General features: G+C 42.5%; 1 protein-coding gene across 1 annotated transcript; it reads left to right on the top strand.

The window, feature by feature from the left end:
• Nucleotides 1-10,662: 10,662 nt before the first annotated feature.
• Nucleotides 10,663-19,524, top strand: OGFRL1 (opioid growth factor receptor like 1; the record flags this gene model as incomplete). Its single annotated transcript, XM_080341945.1, has 7 exons — nucleotides 10,663-10,920; nucleotides 12,881-12,967; nucleotides 13,514-13,595; nucleotides 16,734-16,812; nucleotides 16,905-16,971; nucleotides 17,111-17,256; nucleotides 18,768-19,524. 7 exons carry the CDS (start codon nucleotides 10,663-10,665, stop codon nucleotides 19,522-19,524), a joined length of 1,476 nt encoding a protein of 491 aa, XP_080198071.1.
• Between the last annotated feature and the right edge of the window lie 4,190 nt (nucleotides 19,525-23,714).

The raw sequence follows: 23,714 nt of genomic DNA, 5'->3' as shown, positions 1-23,714 counted from the left end.
GGCATGTCCTCAGACCTGTTGAGTATTCCCCTGCTTAAGGACAGCTAGGAGTGGTATTAGAAGGTGACAAATTTTGTAGAAATGAAAAAATCATCATTTTCATCTGGAGCAGAACAGGGAGATGATCATTACATTCCAGAAACACCTGCAATGAGGGTGAACTGCTTGTGTCAGAGTTTCAGCCAAGTCCCTTAAAAATAATCCAGAACACTTGATGTAGTTACTCATGCATAGCTGGCAATCTTTATTTTGTTTTCATCCTGGCTTCTTTGAAGAGTTCATTATAATGAGCACAAACATGCATCATGGGTTTTTGTTGTGTTTTTTTGTGTGTGTTTTGTTGTTTGTTTGTTTGTTTTCTCCCACATTCCTTACAATGTTAATGTTATCTCCTGACCTTTCTTGTAGCTTCCAGCTACAAACACCACTACAAAGCATCTCAAGCCAGGAAATGCCATTGTTTTAACGTTCTTAAGACAGAAAATTGGGTTTTGTCCTTTTTAACTTCCATTTCGAGAATAAAAATTGCCTCTGGTTTGTTAGCCATATACTTCTGTTGTAGGATGTGTGTGGAGATTTTTTTAGGCAATGACAATGATGAAGTTTGATGATGAATATTGATTAGTTGCTCTTATCCTCTTGGTAAGGATCCTCCTGCCCTCTGAACAAGCCACATTTACCCAGCAAGGAAGCTGCTCCTTTCTTCCCATCTCTGGCCTGGATCAGTCCTTTTCTCTTTTGGCTGAGCTCAGTTCTGCCTGCTGAGCCTGGATTTGGCCGTGTTCTTTTGCCTGTGTCCTGGTTTGTGTTTTGCTTTGTATGACAGTGTATTTTAACTGCTTTATCCACTGTTAATTCTGATTTTATCTGTAATTCTGCTGACAATGTGGGAGTTTTGTAGTTTTGCTTTTGGTGTTTTATAACAGTGCCATTGATTAACACATGTAATTTGCACTCCCTTGTTCATCCCCAAATCCTGAAATTTCCAGGCTCACCTTGGTGTTTGTGTTTTTGGTTTTTTTAATGACAAATTGACTGTTCCCAAATCAGACTGCAAGCCAACTCCTGGATATGTACTGAAGGAGTACAAAGCTCTAATTGTATTTTAGCACATTATCACCAATATTTTGCTGGCCCTCTTTACCACATGCAGGACAATGATGTGCTTGTTCACTTGTTCATTCAGCCTGGTCAAACACCGATGTGAAAGAACAGCGATGTCTTTCCTGAGCACATCAAAGGCTGCCTGTACGCCAGGTGGCTTCACGCTGTAACACGGCATGTTACCAACTGAAACAGGCTAATTCTGGAATACTGCACATGCTCTCTGTGTTCAGATAATTCTGGTCACTGCATCAGATTTCTGAATTGGACATTTGTTACCATTATTTGTTACCATGTAACTCAGATTCTCCATATCAGGAAAAGATCCTCCCTCTGCTTTGTTAGCTCTCTAGTGTCACTAGAAGCAGAATTTGATCTCTTTAAACTTAATGTATTGGTGGCACTGCAGATATAAAGGGGGAGAGGCTCTACTAACATATTTTCTTCAGAGCAGCAGAACACAATAGCATTATGATGAGGCTGTCCTGCAGTGATCTAAGGAAGCCTGTGACAGGGAATGTTACAGAGGTAACAAGTAAGATTAAAAAAAAATCACTCCTCTCATTCCAGAATCCATGTATACCAACCACTTACAGAGGTTGTTTTTGAAGCTCACATTATGTAAAGTATACCATGCTTCAGTCTCATCTCAAATCAGGTTCATGTCACAAACCGTGGGCCACTTCTTGCTCCTCATCACTCCAAAGTAGTTGAATTCTTCAGCTGTGCAGTCTTCTCCCTCCAGCTTGCCCACCTTGAAGTCAGCCAGGGCTTGGCAGGGATGGGGAAGGGTCACTCTGAGGTGCCATCAAAGAGTTACGGGCAGGGCTGATGCAGGAGACAGCTCTGCCCCAGTGCGGCTGGGGACCTGGACCTGTGTTTTAATGCCGTGCTGCATATTTTAACTAAGTAAACTAGCTTAATGATTGTAAAAATCTGTGGGCCTGTGATAAGAAAGTGAAAGCCACTATTGTTAGTGGTTTGTGTTTCTGGTTGTGTGTGTTTGCTTGCTTTTACATCTCAGCCTACGTGTGTATGCCTTAATCACAAGCTAAAAGCTCTGTGGAGCATCAGTAGCCTAATTAAAAATGGCTTCCCTGATGAACTTCTTCGCTAGTTTTTGCATTTATATAGGTTTTCTACAGATGACATACAAAGCATGATACGGAACAGAATGAAAAGCAGGTGGTGGCAGAGTCACTGCCTGCAGTTGTCCCACTTCTGATATTTGGCCTTGTGCCAGTCTCTGACTGGACCTAACTGCTGAGGAGTTTGAGATCAATTATTTTAGGCATTTTCAAATCATCCACAATCATCTGCCCCAAAGCAAACTACACAACTGCACAAATGCATACTTGTAACATGGACTTTTTTTGCTCATAGGGATCTGCGAGTCGCATGAATCACATCAACTCTGATGTCAATTAGGTCTTTGAAATAGCTATGCTGCACCATCCTGACTACATAAATTCACACAGTCACATACAAAAACTCAGTTAAGAGAGAACAAGCAGAGTCTGTGGTTTACTGGCAATATCTTGTGCAAGGACAGCATAAGCTCCTGTCTAGTCGAACTGAGGTATTACTTCTTGTGCGTGCTTCTCTTTCAGCTGTCAGAGGTGGGTCAAATCTGTGATGGCTGCACACTGGTACTGCTGGGCTGCGCTCCCAGGGGATGCCCCGGCTTTACCTTAAAGTCAGGCCCTTTAACTCGAGCACAGCAGAATAGGATTCATTATTGCCTTCTCATTATGGATGTGGAAAGAGCTCTACACAACTTCTGCTGTGTTTAGGTGAGGAAATAAAGTACAGCATCATGACATTATTGAGATTGTATGATGCTATGATCTCCTTCTATGCTATCATACTTCTCTGTTGATTATGGAACCAAAGACTGACCATTCAAAGACCCAGGAGGAGGCAACTTTCTTGTTAGTTTCCTAATCTTTGTGATCTTGTGCATAAGAAATTCAATATAGTGTGGCAAGAAGATTAAAGCCCTGTCTGTTCCTAAGGAGATTTGAGTTTTACATCTCTGAAAAGAGATACACTGAAACAAGGGTCCTCTCAGTCTCTCACCAGAAATGTATTATGTAGTATGACCTGATTACAGATATTCCCCATGTCAGGGAAAGGGATGCTCACCATAAGTGCGGTTGGCTTCCCTCTCCTGTTCCTATGGGAAGCTGGGTATTCTATTCAAAATTCAGTAGCTTTAGAAAACCTTAAGAGTGTGGGACTGGCTCATGTCACGTAATTTTTGCAATTTGAAAGTCTTTGTCTAAACCTGAGTTTGGCTAGACTATGCCTTCCTTTGTAATCAGCAGATACAAAGAACTCTTCAGTGATTTAGCTTACATATTTAAAATACCTGTCTTAGAATGATACAGATCATCCTCTGGAAGTGCCTGCTTTTCTCCATTAACTACACAAGGAGTGTTGTGTAATTAGCTCAGGCTTAGGGATCTACATGTTAGTGACTCAGGGTACATAAATCCCCCAAATGAGAAGCCTGCCGAGGCTCAAGAAGGATGTCAAGTCTGTCTCTGGTTCATGTCCCAGAGAAGACAATCACACAGTCTGGGGTGAGTGGGGTTTAGCCTATCCTGAGAATACTACCTACATGCAGCACAGGTAGAAAGTGCCATTCTGGAAGTTCAAGACAGGAGATACCGTGTGCTGTCAGATCCGAAATGTCCATTTACACATCCAATGGCAAAGACAGTCTGTAGGAACCTTCCCAACAGAAATATGGATGTTCAGGGAGATCAGAGGCAGGATCAAGGTTGTGATAAAACACCTAGATTTAGTTGTTTACACATTGTATGCGTACAAGCTAACTAGAGGGTTAAGTGCCCACTAGATAATGGAGCTCTGGTCAGTACAGTTCATGCTGCTTTCAAAGTGATTGAGCCAATCCACCAGTCACGTTTACGCATAGTTGGGCTATGCCTGTATATGGTAAGTACACACCTAGTAGGTATATTGTTCCCTCTGAAATGTCCTAGAGTAGCCAAGACATCTGCATGGGGCTGGCAGTTACACTGCGGGGCCTACCGAACCTACAGAGCACCAGTGCCCTTCTGCAGCAGAAGATGGACACAGTAAGGAATCTCCAAGGGTGCTTGGATGCCTACATTTGGGCTTCTGAATCACATTCTCTGTCTTTCAGGGAGAAAAATATCTTTTTAGGTTCCAGTGTCAACATTACTAGCTTGCTTGGTGCAGTCCAGAAGCCCTTTAGCAATACTTAATGGCATCACCTAATCCTGTGTGAATTTCTGGCAAGTAAATGTCATCTCTTATGGGTGGTGTCAGGCAGCTGAGCTGCTGATGCACTGTAGTCAAGCCCTGCTGCAGGAAAGCTGAGCTTGCTAACCCAGGCAGCTGGTTTCAGTCCATCAAAAGAGTGATGTAGGACCCTAGCTATAAATCAGGGGTTGCTCCGCAGCAGCTCATTCAGACCATGTTGCACCCTAAAACTGGATTAATTTTCTCTCAGGAAACTGGCTGCAGCCTTGTGCCACATTTGAAACATCAGTCTGGGAAGCAACTGAGAAGAATCTTGGAAGCTTAAGTACTATACTAAGACTACTTCTCTGACCACCGAGACAGACCATCTTAAGGTAATGCACTCTTTTATCAATTTGTTATTGGCTTACCTTGGCTGTGACCTTTCACAGAGCCCTAGTGTGAGCCACTCCAATAAACAGGGCTTTAGTTAAGGTCTTCAGGATTGTAATCATAGCCCAGCAAAAAAAGGGAAGAACTTCCACTGGCTTTAGTGAGCTTAATACACTGATCTGTGTCATCTGGCATGATCTATGTGAAGTCTTTTCTTCTCTACAAATTAATTTCAGATTTCAATAGAAACAAATTTATGCAAATATACAATCTGACTTCTGAGTTCCCAGTTAGTTAATAATTTCCAATTACATTCAGTAGCGGAAAATTCTGGAGAATTTTATAAATTAGATTAACTTTCTATAGATACAACAGCAGGCTTGGCATTTAGCAATCTGGGGCGTTACTGAACTAAAGAAGAGAATTAAAATTCACCATAGTCAGATATTCACTGAGAATGCTTAGTTCTTTTCAAAAATAAGCTAACAAGATAACAAATTCCATTACAATACCAGTCAGCTACAGCTGTTGCACGCAAACTGTTGTCGTACCTGTCTGGCTTTGTAAGCTTGTCCAAGTATATGTTAGTGTCCAGATATATTCGGACCCTTGTCCAAATGTATGTTAATAATACTGTAACTCCCAGATATTTCTGTCATACTGCTGCCTTTCTGCATTTCTAAAATCTGCCTTTGTATATTGAAGTATCTTTGTATCATTTTGTATCACTTTGTATCATTTTACATTATCTCGATTAAATTTCATTTTACCAATGTTATTTATTTTGCCTGCTTATCCCATTTATCAAAGCAGTTTTGAAGTCTATTCATATCCTCTAAGGTTGCGTAATCCCTCACAGCTTTATATCACCTTAATATTAGGTTGGTAAGACTATTCACAGTTGTTAATTGACCTCTCTAGTATCCTATTCAAAACATCCTCCCAAGATAATTATGAAGTATTGGAATTACCTCATATTTAATTTTTAATGCAATTTTACAGTTATCACACTGATATACATGCAACATTAGCTTCTAGAAAGCCATGTGGTATCCATATTTAAGTCCTTATAAAACCATAACCTTGTGGGAAAAAAATTAGTAATCTGTGTTGTTTAAAATGTATATAAAAGTATATAACCAGAAATCAAATGCTTGTTTTTTCATCAGTGCTATGAAAGTCAGTATTTGATGTGATAGTAGTCTGCATTTCCCTAGGGCTTCTATCATTCTTCAGAAAGAGGTAGGGTAAGAACTCCTCTGACCCATGTTATGTGCAAGTCAGGCTATTTGATGGAAACAGGTCCTCCTGGCTTTCACACTTGCTCATCTTCTGTTGTACTGGAAAACTTTGGTGAACCTTAGAGCAAAAAAATCACCACCTTCTCAAAAATGACTACCAATTACAACTGTGGGATAACTTCTTAATTTTTTTAAATTAAGATCTGTCTTGTGGGGATCTGTTCAAGCTCTTGCATACCACTGTCAGAAGCTGTGTAAGGTGCTAGAGCCTCTTCATGAATCCTGACTGCCTCCAGGTCACAACCAGGACCAGCATAAGCTGCAACAGTAAAGAAGGCATTGTTCATGGAAAAAATGCACACTTCTGTCAAAGTGCAGACCTGCCCCACCACAACCAAGGCTTAGAGTATTCTTATCTCAAAAAGTCAAACGTGTCCTTCTGGGCAGCTGAGAGATGACTGCGAGTAGCATGATAAAAAGAGTAGAGAACTCTTTCAGGGAAGGAACCCTTCGTTCTTCACTCAGATGCACAACAGTGCAGCCAGGTCTCCATAGGCACAAACTGCATGCCCCATCGCTGTCTAACCAGCGATTCTTGCTGGATGTTGATCTACATAAGAGCTCTTCCATTCTCCTATCCTGAGCAAACTCACTTAGAAACTAGCCACTGCCCAGTGATAAGCTAAAGGATGAGAATCAATTGTGTGAGAGCTGAGTCCAGCTACATTATTTGTATGGGTATTTGAAACATTTTGAAGGTCTGCATCGTTGGTGCCACTGCCTCTTTTTAAAGTGCCATACCAGCAATCACTCAATCCAGTTTCTAATTTGGGAGTTCTTCTAGCCTACCTGCTGATAATAAGCTCCTTTATAGCAGTGAGTAATGTCTTCTGATATTTCTGGTTGGCTGGGAAAACCTGCACCACCCTGGCAATCCATCATCACTCCATCAGCCTGCAGCCAGCCTCATTTCTGTCACTTCATGTGTAGATTGCAAGCAATATGGTATACTTAGTTATCGACCACCAAGAAACTCCAAAAATACCTCCTAGTACTTCAGGGAACTCCATCACATCACCTCAGCAGCCTGAACTATTGTCAATAAGTCAAATTGGCACTGGCTTCCCATAACAATTCCAAGTCACTTAATTTAACTCCCAGTTTTTATCAGTGGTTTGAGATCCAGATCCTTTAAAAATCCTCCTAAAGCTCTGTGATGAGATTTGGCTGATACCTTTGCTCTTCAGGTAGAACTGAGCTTTCCATAATAACATGTGATTATTTGCACAAAAGACGGAGCTTTCTTGCAGGAAGATCTTCAGTTTGTGGGATTAATTGCCATGCAAACTAAATATCATCAAAACTTTCAGCTGATTTTTGGATGCATGCACAAGGCCTGCTTTTGAGGCTCCACTGTCTCTAGTATAAACACAGTCAACGTGAAGAAGCATTGACAGAAGTTGTGTCAGGAGAGGGGAACGTAGCTGGTCTGTACTGGGACCAGTTGATTTTGGTCAATGGAAGGAGATAGTCAGCAGGTAGTCATGACACAAGTTCTAGGCATCAGAATTTCTTAAGTCAGTTCCTCCAAACTGTGTCAACAGCATGGGAGGAGATATTGCAGAAGAAGGAAACAGATCTGCCTTTCCCCCAAATAAGGCCAAAAAAGAGGTAACTCTCTGAAAATGTGAGACAAGAGCATGAGTTTTAGAAAAGACTACGTTCCCCCAACTGCAGCGCTAGCATCCAGTCTTATAACCTTGCTTGGCTGTTCCTGATGGGGATTTTTTATTCCACACTAAAACACTGTCCACTGTCAAGAATGATGCTGAATCTTCCTGTATACTGCATCCATTCCTGGATATCACATTTCAAAACTGTTCCAGTAGAGCTCGAAAACATAGAGGAAAAGGTCACAAGGATAATGGGAGGAATGCAATGGCTCTCATGCTAGGTAAGACTGAATAAGGTATGACCTTGCATCCTGGAAGAAAAACAATCAGTATTGAAGTGACAGAGGTCTATATAAAGTTGTGAATAGCATAGAGGCAAATAGGGAGCAATCATATACTGTTGCTCATAAAAAAGAACTAATCAGAATAATATTATTTTATATGACAACATATATACTAGATGACATCGTTAAACTGTATAACATTGTCTCACTGTGTAACAGAGGTCGAAAGTATATGTAAAGAGTATAGAAACAGGTCCATTGGTAGCTATTAAAATTAAAACTCAGATGCAACCTTTTGTTCTAGAGGTTTCTAAAGCTTTGATTTTTTATAAGCTGGGAAGACATCTCTGGGTAAGACTGTTAAGTAAATGTCCTGTTTCTTAAACCTTTCAGTAAATACTGCTGAACGACCTTTTCCAACACCAGAAGAGTAGGCAAGATTGACCAATTTAAGATCATCCTGTTGTCCCATTGTTGTGGGAACAGACCACCTCCAGTACTGGGGCTAAAATAGATGCAGGGGTGTTGGGCTGAATGTCAGAGTGGAGGATCTTGGCTGGGACTACCAGGTTTGATCTTGGACTGAGTGGGAGCAGCTGGGTCCTGAGGAGGGCAGCAGCTGGCATGAGAGTGACTAAGAGGTGTTGGAAAGGCTGGATGGGCAGAGGGAGGGAACTGTCTTGGTCAAGGCAGGTGATGGTGGGGAACCCAAAGCCAACTGAGCTGTACGGGGGGGCTCATCGTTCAGCCACGCAGCTGTGGCTCCACCCAGGTGAGCTGCAACTGCACATAAGGTTGCTGAAACAAGGCCTGACAACAGGGTATTCCCAGAAATTTCCCGTCCTTGGTGTCAGCGTGTGCAGCTCATACACTTCAGATGAACCTGACAGAGAGTTGTGTGAGAGTGGTGAATGCATCTAAACATGCAGCTGTGGCAACTTGAGCTAAAGTCATCTTTCAGTTTATAGGGAGTGGACCGGGAAACAAGAATGTATAGATGATATCATCGCTCCACTGATGATCCTGACACCTAGTTAAAATGTTGGTATCTGCACTTGAAGAGGATCCTAAAACACTGAAGCAGCAACAGCAGAAAAAAAGGCACAAAAATGAGTGAGGGAGAGGAAGGTCATTTATGGCAAGAGGCTGAAGACACTTGACCTGTTTAGTTTACCAAGAAAAGCACTGAGATAACTTGATGATAGTGCACATCTTTTGGAGCAGTCAATGCACTGGGCACCACAGAACAGTCTTTAACGAAAAGGCAGAAATTTGTGAGTGTGCACTGAAGCCTGGCAACTCTGATTAGAAACAAATAACACATTTTTAATCATGAGGGTGAGAGCAGCCACTAGAACAATGTACGAAGCCTTCAGCTCATGAGGTCTTCACTCCAAGCAGTGTTTCTGTCCGAAAGGCATGCTCTAGCCAAATACAAAATACACTGCCCCTGCCAAATCCGTCCCTGAATGTCATGCCAGTTTTATCCTCAAACTTTCAGGGGGTTTAGGAGCAGCTGAAATTGGCTGGGTACCACACTATTCCTCCCTCTGGCACCTTTATATTCCTCAAGGTCCATCTGACCACAACCCTTCCCATACCTAGCAGACAACCTGCACTTGCACAATGCTGCTATCACGGCTGCTTCTGGTACTAAATAAGCGTCTCCTTCACATACCACTGCTCTGAGGCAGCTGCCAGCCCCCCTCTTCCCTATAAACACTCACTTGCTTTCTGTGTAACCCTTTAGGGGACACCAAGGTTTCCTTCAAGCTGAGAAATCACAGAACCACAGAAAGTTAGAGATTGGAAGGGACTTCAAAAGATCATCTAGTCCAATTCCCCCACAGGAGCAGGAACACCTAGATGAGGTTACACAGGAATGTGTTCAGGTGGGTTTTGAATGTCTCCAGAGAAGGAGACTCCACAAGCCCTCTGGGCAGCCTGTTTGAGTGTTCTGTTAGCCTCATTGAGAAGCTTCTTCTCAAGTTTAAATGGAACCTCCTGTGTTCCAGTTTGTACCCATTACCCCTTGTCCTGTCATTGGTTGTCACCGAGAAGAGCCTGGCTCCATCCTCGTGACACTCACCTTTTACATATTAATAAACACTAATGAGGTTGCCCCTCAGTCTCCTCTTCTCCAAGCTAAAGAGCCCCAGCTCCCTCAGCCTTTCCTCATAAGGGAGATGCTCCACTCCCTTAATCATCTTTGTTGCCCTGCGCTGGACTCTCCAGCAGTTCCCTGTCCTTCTGGAACTGAGGGGCCCAGAACTGGACACAATATTCCAGATGGGGTCTCAATCCCCCGGGGTGCACCCAGGGGACATTTCCGCCACCTCACCGCGGACGCGGCTTCCCCGAGGCCGTCCCAGCCCCGTGGCACCGTCCCCCGGCGGCTCTGGGGTCCCGCGGCCGGGCGAGCGTTGCCCAGGCCGGCGGCGGGCGTCGCTGGGACGCCCCGCGGTGCCGGCGTCCGGTACGGCCGGTGCCCGCCGGCGGGGCTGGGTGGTGTGGGGCGGGCGGGGGAACTGGGCGTGCGTGTCGCCTGTGGAGCTCCCGGAGCCTCCAGCTCCGCCCTGCGCCTGTCCGTGGGCTGGGGCCGGGCGGGGGAGCAGCCCCGGCCGCCGCCCCGCCCCGCCATGCCGCAGCCGTAGGCAGCCCGCGGCCGCTCCCACCCCTCGGCCTCCGCGGCCTCCGGGCGGCGCGGCGGCGGCGGGCGCGGCCCTGCCCTGCCCGATGGGCAGCCTGCTGAGCGGGGTCAGCTTCAAGGAGCCCACCACGGTGGAGGACTGCGACTCCACCTGGGAGACCGACTCGGAGCCCGAGGCGGCGGAGCCGCGGCGGCAGGAGGGGGTGTGCACCGCCGCGGGAGGCGGGGAAGAGCCGGCCGAGCTGCCCGCCGCAGACTGCCGGCCCCAGGAGCCCCAGGCGGCTCCGCCGCCGGCGCCAGAGGAAGGGGAGCGGGCAGAGGCGGACGCCACCAGCCCCGAGCAGGTACCGCCAGCGCCGGGCGCGACCCCGCCTCGCCCTGCCCGGGCCGGGAGGAGCGGTCGCTGCGGGGGGAGGAAGCGGCGGGGACGGCGACACCTCGCAGCGGCGTCTGCGCCGTGCGGCGCTGGGCCGGTGCTGCTGCTGCCGCTGCCTCGCCGCGCTCCCCGGCACCGGAGGACGGGCGGAGCCCGGCGGAGCCCCGCCGAGCCCCGCGCCGTGCCGTGCCGTGCCGTGCCGTGCCGTGCCGTGCCGTGCCGGGGCAGCCCCGCTCGCTGCCGCCCTCCCCGCTCTGCGGCACTCGCCGGCCGAGGCACCGCGGCGGGGGGACCTTCCCGGTGCTTAAATAGCGGCGGTGGCTTGTGATACACGAGCCCTTGATCTGAAATAGGAATGGGCCGATTTGTTCTCCCCCTGTCATTATGGTAACCTACTCTTGGGAGAAAATTGAGGCCTTGAAGTCACTGTCAGTCCCTCTGCTGCTGTTTCCAGAGAAGGTTCTGCTTTAAACTAAATGTAGTCTTGAACTTGGCCTCTTAATTCGATGGGTTAAAAATCTGAAGGTTGGGGTCACTCGTGGCAATGGATTTGTGACTCTTCGGTAGGTCCGAGGTGAGGAATTTTCAGAGCAAGTTTCTGCCTTTTAAGACCCTTTAAAAATGCTGGCCCTAAGGAAATAAAGAGTTGTTTTGCCAGTTATTCTGTTGGAATTAGACCTGATCGCAGGGTGGACCAGCCATGTGTTTTTTACCCGGTTAGATGTATTATTTTTATATTTGTTTCAGCAACTATGCAAAGTAAATAAGTATAAGCATTTTTTCCTTTTTTGCTTGATACGTGGTGATACTAATGCCTGATAGCTGTAGGTCAAGGGTATTGCTTGTTCAAGTGTGTTTTGGCTGTGGATATGGTCAAAGCTGGTGTTGTAGAAGGAAGAATTAAAACAGCTGCTTGGTTGCTATTAATGTGCTATTGATAAGCAGTGAGGTGGGCAATAATAAAGGCAGATGTTCAGTGCAGTCACTGGGAACTTCCCTTTTTAGGCTTTGGCTTTAACCTATTAGACGTGTATTGCAAGGGAGTGGTGTGAATTTGTTTTCTTGTTTGACCTTTGGTTTTAGTGTGGTGACTTATTTTATGAGATTGAAGAATATAAGAATACAAAACTTTGTTGCAGTATGGTTACAAAGAAATTACAAATAAAATAACGTTGATGGTAGCAAGTTGAAGTCTCTATACACTAATGCTCCTTTTTCTGCTTTTCTTCAATGCATGCAGCTTTTGCAAGCGCTCTCTGAAGTCAGTGGGATGATTTCCATTGACCTTGATGGGCTCTGGTTGTTTCAGGTCACAGCCTCTGAACAAGTTCTCATACATGTGTATTCTCTCTAAGCAGGCTTCTGTTTTGGGATTTAGTGGCTTTACATTGAAGTTCTGAGAGATAATAGAAGATGGTTCAAAAAGGTCTTAGAACTGCGATGTAGCTTGTCCATAACTATTCATTTTCTTCCACAGGATGCAAGGATATCAATTAAGTCAGTGTACACATGACAGATAGTCTTTGCAAATAGTGTGATTTCCTGTTCAAAATGAGTGGTGTCTCTGCATTTTCATGTTCAGTTACTCATTTCATCCTGTGCTAGCACTTGCTAGGTTATTTTGAAGTGCTGCATTTGGAAATGACAATCAACCTGTTGATTTAAATCAAATTCAGTCTCACTGGGAGGATATTTCATAGTCTTGCTATTGTGTTTTATTTTATTTTTTAAATTTAGGTTTAAAGTGTGTGGTGTTAAGTATTCAGCAGGGAGATTTTCAGTGTTTGACCAAACAGTAGGCAAATAAATGTACTCATTTTCGTTTATGTTCCTGAAGTTCATGGTGAAAAAGAATTGTTACAGCATTACATGAATTTGCTATTTAATGTGTTTGCGTATAGTTATTGTCTATTTTCTAACTGTTTCAGAGTGGTGATGGAACTGAGCTGACGACCAAGCCAAAGCGAAGCTTCTATGCAGCAAGAGATTTATACAAGTACCGACACCAGTATCCAGTAAGCATATTTTATGGTTTAAAATTGTATTTTTAGTAGAAGACAGAACACAACCCAAACATTCCTGAACCTTTGTGGTGACTAATATGAGAATCAAAAAGCTGATGCAGGAGCCCAGCATATGCCAGTGGGAGAGGAGTGAAACTAGTGCAACATCTTTTCATCCCAGGTTTGCGTGCAAACACACAAGGTGTATGAACCTGAGAACAGTGGTAGGAGCCCAGAGAAAAGGATTATACCTTGAACACTGAAGAAGGTAGATTATAAAGTTTGGACTTCTTTTTGTTTGTCTCTCAAGTCCCTTGAGACTGATGTTAAGGTGCTGCTATGCTTGCTGCTCTGCCTCAGTAGGAGAAGATACCAGCCAGAAGAAATTTGCAGATCCCTATACTGAGTCTTTTAAGTGCATGAGTAAAAACTCTGTGGTTCCTAAAACCACAGAGGACAATCTTTTGTCCTCCAGTTATTCAAAGAGGACAATATCACTTTCTGGATACTCTTGATAGGTTTTTGTAGGTTGATAATTTCCTATTTCCTTTCTTTTAGCAGAACTTTAAAGATCTTCGATATCAAAATGACTTATGCAATCTCCGCTTTTACAAAAATAAAATCCCGTTTAAACCTGATGGTGAGTAGTCTGTGGCAATAATGGTGATAACAAAAGAATGCTCACTAATAATAGTAACAAAGTGAAACTGTAGTGATAATTGCAGTGCTGCAAAATTAAAGGTGGCTAGTTATACATTGTATGACTTGAGCCTCCCATGTTAGAGTAGCATGCTGATAACACACAAGCAGGTTATGCTTAAAGCAGAGTTTGCTTTCACCCCAGGGAGGTGCTGCTTTTCTCATGCATTTTCAGCATGATGTAGTACAGGGCGTTGTTTGTGCCTCGGCTTTACAATAGTGACACAACCTTTGTTTAATAAAAGATAAAGTTGCTCCACCATGCTGCACGAGCTCTTGCTGCTGGAATAGGAGTGGCAAGGATATGGGTTTTATCCCTAGTGCTGTGTAAGGGAAAAAGAATGTGTTGTAGCTACCTCATTATTATCATAACAATAATAAAATAATTTCTAAAAGTCCCTAGTGGCTCTGGTAATGGAGTGGGAACCTCATATGTGGGGTTCTGCACAAACACAGGATGAGCTGGAAGGTGAGAAACCCTGCTCTAGAAGGAGTTTGCAGCCAAAGTATGAGAGACAAGAGGATAACAGACAGATGGGAAAGCAGAAGGAGGCAATCAAACAGCCTTGGTTGGAATGGTAGACACAAGTGTTGTCACGTGAGAGCTTAGCCATTGGCAAAATAAATTTTGCAGGCCAAAAATAAGCTTTTGAGAGTTTAGAAAGAATGATGAGGAGGTTACTTTGAAGGTGTTTGCAGGAAGATCCTTTCAGCATGAGAGCAGCTTGGGAGGAAATACTGAAGTGGACGCTGGAGTACAGAAGTGAGATGCGGAGGCTGACGTTGGGCAGAATTCTGTCGGAGGCAGGATCGGTCTCATAGCAACAAATGGTGCTAAGGTAGGAAGGGTCTGGTCACAAAAGGCCTTGGAAGTGAAGGCATATTATTTTTGTCTGATGTTCAGAAAAGGGCTTCACAATGGAAGAATGCAAAGCAAGACAAAAAAAAAAGCCATGCTCCAGAAACATGCTCTTAGCAGCAGCATTCAGAGTAGATGTGGGTGTGACAAGAGAACACTTTCCAAGGTCAGGAAAGAGGATGTTGAGATGTAAAATGCCCAAGTTCTGATAAGAAGCTGGATGGGAAGGGGTGTTATACAGAAGGATGTAAAGATGTACGTGTAGGAAGGTTGAAGATGAGAGCTGTTTATAGGCAAGACAGTGATAGTATCCTCAGCAAGTGAGAAAAACAGGTTATGTGAAAGAAAGATAAGACCTTCATTTTAATCATCTTGAGCTTTATCTAGGTATCCACAGGCAGATGCTGGAGACTCTGTTCTTAGATTGGCTGGAAGAAAAGAGCTGTGAATTACCAGTACAGAGGTAGCAGATTCATGAGATGTTACACAGAGAACAGATACAGAAAGAAAGAAGGGCACTGAGGACAGTGTCAACCTGAGGACCACATGACTCTGAAACTTAAAACTGGAAAAGGTTGAGGGAGTGATCTTTTAAAGGACAAAATGATAAAGGAATTCAAGAGGCTTGACCAGGAGAAAAGAAGCAGCTAGAGGAGGGCTTCCCTCCTAAAATTTGCAAATAAAATAATTTAAAATTGTAGGTGAAAACTACAGTTGGTGGTGTCAAAAGTAGCTGATAGTCCAGGGGGGCTGAAGTGTTGATGGCTGTGAGCTCTGGTTATGCCAGAGTTTTATTGAGACGGGGGAAGAGTAGCCACCACCTTGACCTACATCTGGGTCTGTGAGAGCGTTCAGAGGGAACCTAAGCTACCCCATTAGGAACTGAAGTACTGTGGAATGTTATTTAAAAAAGACATTTCCAGTGCAACGCTAGATCTGAACTTTAATTCCATGACCTACAGATTTAGCTTGTGGTTCCGACTCAGAGTTTGCCTGACTCTCTGCCCTGGAATTGAGCAGCAAGTTTTCCAATACTTGAAAGGCAGTTATTGTGAAAGCTGGACACAGGTTGGTGATGGCAGGACGTCCTCTTAGGGAGGTCCTTTTCCAACCTTGCCTACACTGGAAGCCTATCTTAGCAGCCCCTTTGACTGTCTGCTTTCTCCATTTCTTGAAGAAAAGTTCTCCCTTGTAATTCAGACCCAAGTGGAAATTTTCACTGAAGACGGAAAGAGATATGTATAGTAGGAGACTACCTGCATGGAGCTTTGGGCCTTGTAGGCCACTCGTGTGCTGTTTACTTTGGGAGAGGCCGTGCAGCAGTGATAAAACTGTTGTTGGCTTCAGAGTAGAAATAGGCTGACACTGAGCATTCATTCATGGAAAGAGACTGGTTCGGAACAAGGACTGTCCTTTTACGTACTCCATGTATTTGTGCGGTGCCTGGAAAGGAAGAGCCCAGGCCTGTGACTGAATTTCATGGGTACGGTCTCAGCGTGAGGAATGATGAATTTCCTTTTACATGTACTTTGTCCACTTTTTCTATCACTGTGTTTTTTGCAAGAGGAACTGACTGAACTCCACAACTGTTCTGAGACCACTAAAAGCTGAAATTGTCATTTGTTGAGTACGACCTGAGGCTTTGTGGTCGAACTCATGGCAATGGTATCAAGATGCCCGGCCACACCTAAATGGGAAAGATTTCCAAATCTTAATATTGTTTGCAGTTGGAGAGATTCATGGAATGGGAGATTTCTCAAAGACCTGAGGATGAGCTGTATATATAGATACATATGCAAAGTTTTTTCATGTTAAAGCAATGACAGGTGATTCATGGTCCAGTAGTATACCAAAGCGGTTTGTTATTAATAATTGCCAGTCAGTGTGGTAAAGGGATCTAGGACAAGAGAACTTTTTGGGAAGTATGTTTTACAGACGTTATTGTCACATGCCCTCTACTGGAAAGTAATTCAGTGTAAGTCGTTTGGTTTTGTTTGTATTAAAATTTGATAAATATTTTATTTTACATTAGGTTTTAGTAATTAAATTAATTTTAAATTGAAACTGATTTAGTTATTACTGTAACAGACCTTATTTCACATAGTATGTGCAAGGGAATTAAAGCATGCATTCTATTGTTATGTTAACGTAGCATGTACTTATGTAGCTGAATGCTGTTTTTGACGACTACCTAACAATTCTCAAATTATTTTTATGCAGGGGTTTACATTGAAGAAGTCCTAAATAAATGGAAAGGAGACTATGAAAAACTGGAACATAACCACACTTACATACAGTGGTTGGTCACTTATTACCTATTTCTGTTTCAAAGCGTTAATTTGATTAAGCGTTCATATGCTGTGAGCCATAACACGCTTTTTCTTTCAACAGGCTTTTCCCACTGAGGGAACAAGGTCTGAACTTCTATGCTAAAGAATTAACTACATATGAAATTGAGGTAATACAAGTTGAGCTCAATACGAATCACATTAATTTTGATACATAACTGCTTTTTGTTATATAGAGTTGTTTTACACAATGCAGAAGTACTTGCTTTAGTGCCACTTAGAATTTTGGACGTATTCTTTGTTTATTAGGAATTCAAGAAAACAAAAGAAGCAATTAGGAGATTCCTTTTGGCTTACAAAATGATGTTGGAGTTCTTTGGAATAAAACTAATTGATAAAACTGGAAACGTAGCACGAGCTGCTAACTGGCAAGAAAGATTTCAGCATTTGAATGAGTAAGTAATGACATGCACTCCACTCTCTAGAATTGCCACAGAATCTCTTTAGCCTTTTGTTTTCTAGAGAAAGGAAAGATGTGTTTTCCAAAGATTGCCAGGAATAAGAGAAAAAGAAACAGTCAGTGCCTGGTTTGCATCTTTATGTGTATGTCCTCCTCCCCCTTTTCTTGGTTGTGCTCTTCACCCATTACCAGTCTAATTGACATCAGTGAATTCCCTGAAAATACACCTTCAGATGGTGCTGAAGAAGATCACACTTGCAAATTAATTTGTTTGTCATGATACTGAACATGTTTTCACCTGATCCCAAAGCATTTGGAAAGAGTGAGTGGCTTATCTTTATATTTGTATTTCTTTTTGGGAAAAATCAAGTTCTCCCCACCTGTATAGAAGCTAAATAACAAGATTTCCCTCCCTCCTCAAAACATGAAATATTATTTATTTAATACTTTTTAATTGCATGCTTAACTGGAGAGATTTAGATACACATTAAGTCAAACCTGAGCCTAACTTTCAGCGAATTACATCTGTTGCTTTGCACTGAACTTTGTCCCATGCAGATTAATTGTATCAAAATCTCTTTTCAGATCTTGTAATTGCTTTTATAATACCTTGGACCTTATAGCTGAAGTGTTTTCTTGCAGTATTTTGTTCTCCTGTCCAAATGAAAGCTTGTAGGTAGAATTGCTGATGAATAATTTTAGGTGAATAATGAGAATAACTTGTTATTCATTTTATTTAAATATTGTGTGAGCCAATATGGGTGTGGGTTCAGACTTAGATCACAGATAAAACAGGTTTTCAGGAAGACCAAATGTTACTCACTGTATGTTTTTACATTGCAATTCCTATATTTTCACCAGTGAGTAGCTACACAGTTTTAAGTCAGGGATTGGGTCTCTTTTTACCTGATTTTACCTGTATAAAATTTAGGCATTTAAGTTTTACTGTTTACTTAGGTGTACTTCATAAGGGAGAGAGCTCTTCACAAGCACTCCAGAGGACAGGTCGTTCCATTTATCTTAGATGCTTCTTATGACAGTGGGACTTGCTCTCCAGAGGTGCCTGTTTTTCTCCCAGCACTGACTGTATCGGAAGCACAGGTAGTTAGTCCAGACAAGAGACCCAGCTTAAGCGAAGTGCAGTGAAACCTGTTCTGTAGCTGTATTACTGCAATACGCTACAAAATCTGTATTTTAGAAAGTGACTGGTTTTCTCCTCAGAAAGGATATATGCAGCAGAAGGAATCAAAATCACTACACACTTAGATTTTTGTTTTTCCAGCTTGTTGCTTCAATGCATTTTACAGACGCTAATTTTCACCCACAACATCCTAGCAAAGGAGGTGCTAGCAAGCTTTAGTAGCTGTGAGAAATTAAAGTACAGGAAGCCTCAAGTACACACCTGGAGTGATAAAATTGAGTGAGGAATTGCAGTTCCAGTTCTGTATCTGTAAGGTGTTTTTTTCTGATTCAATGGATTTTTTTTTTCACCCTTTTCTTCCAAAGGTCTCAACACAACTACTTGAGAATCACTCGAATTCTGAAAAGTCTTGGTGAGCTTGGATATGAGAGTTTCAAATCTCCCCTGGTAAAATTTATTCTCCATGAAGCTCTTGTGGAAGATACCATTCCCAACATAAAGCAAAGTGCTCTAGAGTATTTTGTGTATACTATTAGAGACCGAAGAGAAAGGAGGAAACTCCTGAGATTTGCCCAGCAACATTATACACCCTCAGAGCATTTTATCTGGGGACCCCCAAGAAAACAGAAGTCTGAGGGAAGCAAAACAAATAAAAAGCCAGCATCTCCAGTTTCTATTAATAATAGTTATATTTCTAAACATAAGAAATCAAAAGAGCCTAAAAATACATCAGCAGGTGGAAGCTCAGCTGGTAAAACAACTGAAGAAAGAAAGGTAGAACTCACGAAAAATGGGGAAGACAATGACCAGAATGAACAAGAAATGAACTGTGATGCTGTTAGGCAGAACAGTGAAAAGAACAGTGATACTGATACTGGTCCGCTTTCAAAATCGGAAGAAATTCATAATACTTCAGACAGAAAGGAGGAGGCTTCTCATTCCAAAAGAGATGATGAAAATCTGAGCAATGACTGTGGAAATCACCCAGGCACTATACAGAAGGATTTATGTGACACTGAGAATTTGTCAGATAACACATCAGCAGATCTACCAGATAACCTTGATAAAGATATGCTTTCAGGGGGGACCGCCACAAAAAACAAGGATGAGCTCAAATCGTGAATCTGAGGTTAAAAATCATTATATTTCATATTGAATGAAGCAAATTATTCATTGCTCCTTCATTTTGGGTGAAATTTCTGTCTAGAGTAGTATAAAATGTTCATGAAACTATGCTTATTGTGAATGCAGCAGATTAGGCTTCTGTTAGGTTAATGAATTTTGGTTTTTTTAACCTCAGTTTAACAGCAGTCAGCGAGGTGTGGCTCTTTACAACAACTGTGGAAGTTCAAAGCCTAGAAATTTTCATTTCCAGACAGTTTGCATAGAAAAGCTTATCTATTTTTTGCCATTAAATTAATCCAATATTTAAAAAAAAAAAAAAGTGTAACTTATTAGAAAGCCTTGGAACAACAGAATTTAAAGTTTCTTTTAATACGCTTTAAACGTTGATTTCTTTTTATGACGTAACAAAATTATTTTGAGAGCACAGTTTTTCTGTAGTGCATTTTTTTTTTAGGAACTATGTTAATGTTTAACAGCAGTATTTGCACAGCATCTTTTACCTTAGATTAGCATCCTTGTCAGAGGGACTTAGTAAGATATCAAAATGTCCTATGCAGCTGGGTATCATTGTACATTGAATAAAAGTTTAGCTTAACTGAAACTGTATCCACAGCTTTTGGGTACAAGGGAAGTTGCACTTTAGACTACTTTTAGTCCCTGTTAAGTTTTTTATCCTCTTGACTCATTTGTTACTGCTACTAATCTGGGGGGAGTGATCTCTTTGATCACTCACATTTGGTCTCAAGGTGGAAGTTCTCTTTTGATCAGCTGTAACAAAACAACTCCCCAGCTGGGTTCAGCACCTGGGAAGCCTCTGGAGAGCTGAAAAGCAGTGCCTTCGCCACAAAGCACTGCGTCATCCTCAAAGCCATCAGGGGAATGTCACCAGCCCTGTCCAGCTGGATCTTACCTAAACTTGGATCTTCCTTGGCCAGTTTTGGGTAAGCTCTGCACAATGCTGAACCCCCTGTTGCTGGTCTAGGAGAAGGCGGCAGCCCTGATGCCTCCTGCCAGCTGTCTGTTTCCTCCCTTTGCTCTTTATCAGAGATCTTTCATGGTTTAATGTTATTTTGATCATAGGCTGAAACCTGAGACAGGCCAGACTGCTGGCCCCGCTGGAGCCCAGCAGGTGGGAATTTCCCAGTTAAGGTCTTTCCCAGCTTTCTTCACTGAAGGGCTGTCTGCCTCTTCTGACTTCATGCCATTCAGTCAAACAAGATGGTACCCAGCAGGTTACTTGTGTAGAATATGAATTAGAGAATAATGCAGGCAGAACTCAAACTTTCTACAGTCCTAAAATAGTCTCAAACTTCTGTATGTATTTTCTATTCAAAAGTGTATATATTATCCACTGCCATTACTATATTTTTGATGAAATGTTATAAGGCAAGTGGCTGACTCCAGTTTGAGTACGAGAGTGCTACAGGACTTTATTCAAGTCTTATAACTCAAAATGACAAAGTTTCCAGGGGCTTCAGAGCATAGACAAAATGTCTTGTATTGTTCTGTTTTGTTAATCTCCACCGTGGCAGTACATCATCTGTTGCTTTCCGCAGGTAGCATTGCACCCTGCACTTGAAGAAAGATCCCCTTGTTCATGTTTGCCTCTGCCCTTCAGAGCAGAAGGGAACAGGGAATGCTGGGATAAAATTGGTCCGTATGATTACGGACTCTAACCCCACACGTATGCACAGGAGTGACATCTTTATGTTCTGCCTGTGACTTTTAAAATCTTGAGTGCCTGACCATGCCAACTTAATAGCGTTGTTTTTACATAGTTATTTATTGAATTGCACAGCGTAACGTTATACCCTGTGTTTGAGGAACACAACTATAAGGTAGGTAGTTATACGGAGCCTTCAATTTATGGAGGATAAACACTTTTATTGGATATTAAGGATATTAAGGATAAACACTTTAAAAAATGAATAGTGTTCAAGTGAAATCAGGAATGCTGGGAGTGTTATGTTTATAACTGTAATTTGATTGAACATAGGACTAAGGAAGTGATCGTCCCCATGTACTCAGCACTGCTGAGGCCGCGCTTTGAATCCTGTGTTCCGTTTTAGGCCCCTCACTACAAGAAAGAAATTGAGGTGCTGGAGCGAGTTCAAAGAAGGGCAACGAAGCTGGTGAGGGGCCTGGAGCACAAGTCTGATGAGGAGTAGGTGAGGGAACTGGGGCTGTTCAGCCTGGAGAAAAGGATGCTGAGGGGAGACCTTATCGCTGTCTACAGCTACCTGAAAGGAGGCTGGAGCACAGAGGGTGTTGGTCTCTTCTCCCAAGTAACAAGTGATAGGATGAGAAGAAATGGCCTCAAGTTGTGCCAGGGGAAGTTCAGATTGGATATTAGGAAACATTTCTTCATGGAAAGGGTTGTCAGGCATTGGAACAGGCTGCCCAGGGAACTGGTGGATTCACCATCCCAGGAGGTGTTGAAAAGATGCATAGATGAGATTCTTAGGAACATGGTTTAAACTACAAAACTCCTGGGGTGCACATCCCAAAGATGTCTCTGCAGTATGGTATTATGTTATTGCGACACAGCTTTCACCTATACCTGCTTGCTGTTTCTTCACTCATCATTGTACTTAATGTACTTTTCATCTGGCAGGGCTGTCTGCATAAAGGGCCCAGTGTATCTGAAAATACAATCAAAAACTTTGGGACTCATGTCCTTATTAACTCTGCAATTATTTCTTAAATCTGGAACTCTGTATTTTTGTCGGTTTTCACAGAAGTGAGAAGAGTAATGGTGTACCAGTTGCCTACAAAGAATTTTGGGGATTAGGTGCATGAGGGCTTTTGTGTCAGGTGGGCTCCTGCACCCTCTGAACTTTGTCATACAGCCTTATCAGCAGAATTACTCCCAAGAGACGCTTCAGCTTTAACTAACAAATTCTGCTCTATGTAAAATGTGATGGTTTATAATTCTTTCCATGGAGGAGTTGTTTCTTCTGATTTTGCAAGTGTTCAGAAGAAGGGTTAATTGCAGGGCAATCGCGCAGTGTAGCATCCCACTGAGATCTGTGAGTATCAAGTGGATGCACTGTATGCATTTTGTTACAGGCATGGCCTTAGGAGCCAGAAGCACCCTGTGCTTGAAGTTTCTGAGTATTGACTTTCAGGTTTATAGTACAATAGATGTTAAAATGATTGTTTTATCATAAATGCTAGCACTTCATTATTTATCCATTACTTCAGAAACTGAGGATGTACAAAGAAAGTATGTTTGCTCACTGTTAAAATTGGTTTTGTCTCACTACGTGCTTAAGTATTCAGGAGTTTCTGTGTACTTACTTCAGTAATGTATTTTGGCCCAGGGTTTTACTAGATTCTGAGCTATCAGCTTATCAGTTGAGCAGAATCTCCCATAGGGAGGTTCTTTCCCAATAAGTAAATTTGATTTTAAGTATCCTATGGTCAGGGAAAATGAATGTACAAATTGAGAAAATGTTACTGAGAAAACAAATTCAAGTGAAGGTGATCATACAAATCATGCAAAAATGCTGCACTTTAAGATCAGTTTCAGCTCTGTGCTCTGCTGTCCAGGATCTAACTGTGCTTTGGTACCTGAGACTGCACTGGCGCAGGGACTGCAAGCTCAGGTACGTGATGTGAAGAGCAGTTATGCCTGTGCACATGTCTAGGATAAGAGCTGAGCCCTTAGTCTCCATATTGCTTGTATTTAAGGGCATGGTCCTGGAGGATGCTAAAATATTTGCAATAAGCCTTTCAGAGCTGTTCCCTGGCTTGGTCCATTCTTCAGTTTCGTGCTCTAAGATTACAGCAGTCGGATGTGTTAGGTATTGGTTCAGTCATAGTTAATGTTTAATGTAACATAGTGTAAGCCTCTTTGAATTATTCCAGTATAATTCTAAACATCTGCATATACTTGTACTATAACCAGAAAGTTACAGACTTCAGAATCTTTGTGTAATTTTGATGGGTAATCCAGTAAGGTAAGTCAAGGGAGATTTAATAGATTTAAATGGAAAACAGCTCTTGTTTATTTTTAAATAAAATTTATTTATATCTATTTAATTTAATTATGTTTTTGCACCATTCTTTTCCTGATAGTTGTGATGGTAATGATTTGTCTAGTGGCTGAGAAGTGCGGTAGGAGAAAGTCTGTGTTGGGAATCAAAGGGTGAAACCAGACTGCTGGTTCACCTGTTACTAACAGA

Source organism: Nesoenas mayeri, assembly GCF_963082525.1.
Source record: "Nesoenas mayeri genome assembly, chromosome: 3".
Taxonomy (NCBI): Eukaryota; Metazoa; Chordata; class Aves; order Columbiformes; family Columbidae; genus Nesoenas; species Nesoenas mayeri.
Note: the sequence above shows the minus strand (reverse complement) of the source record. Positions and strands in the feature narration are given on the sequence as shown.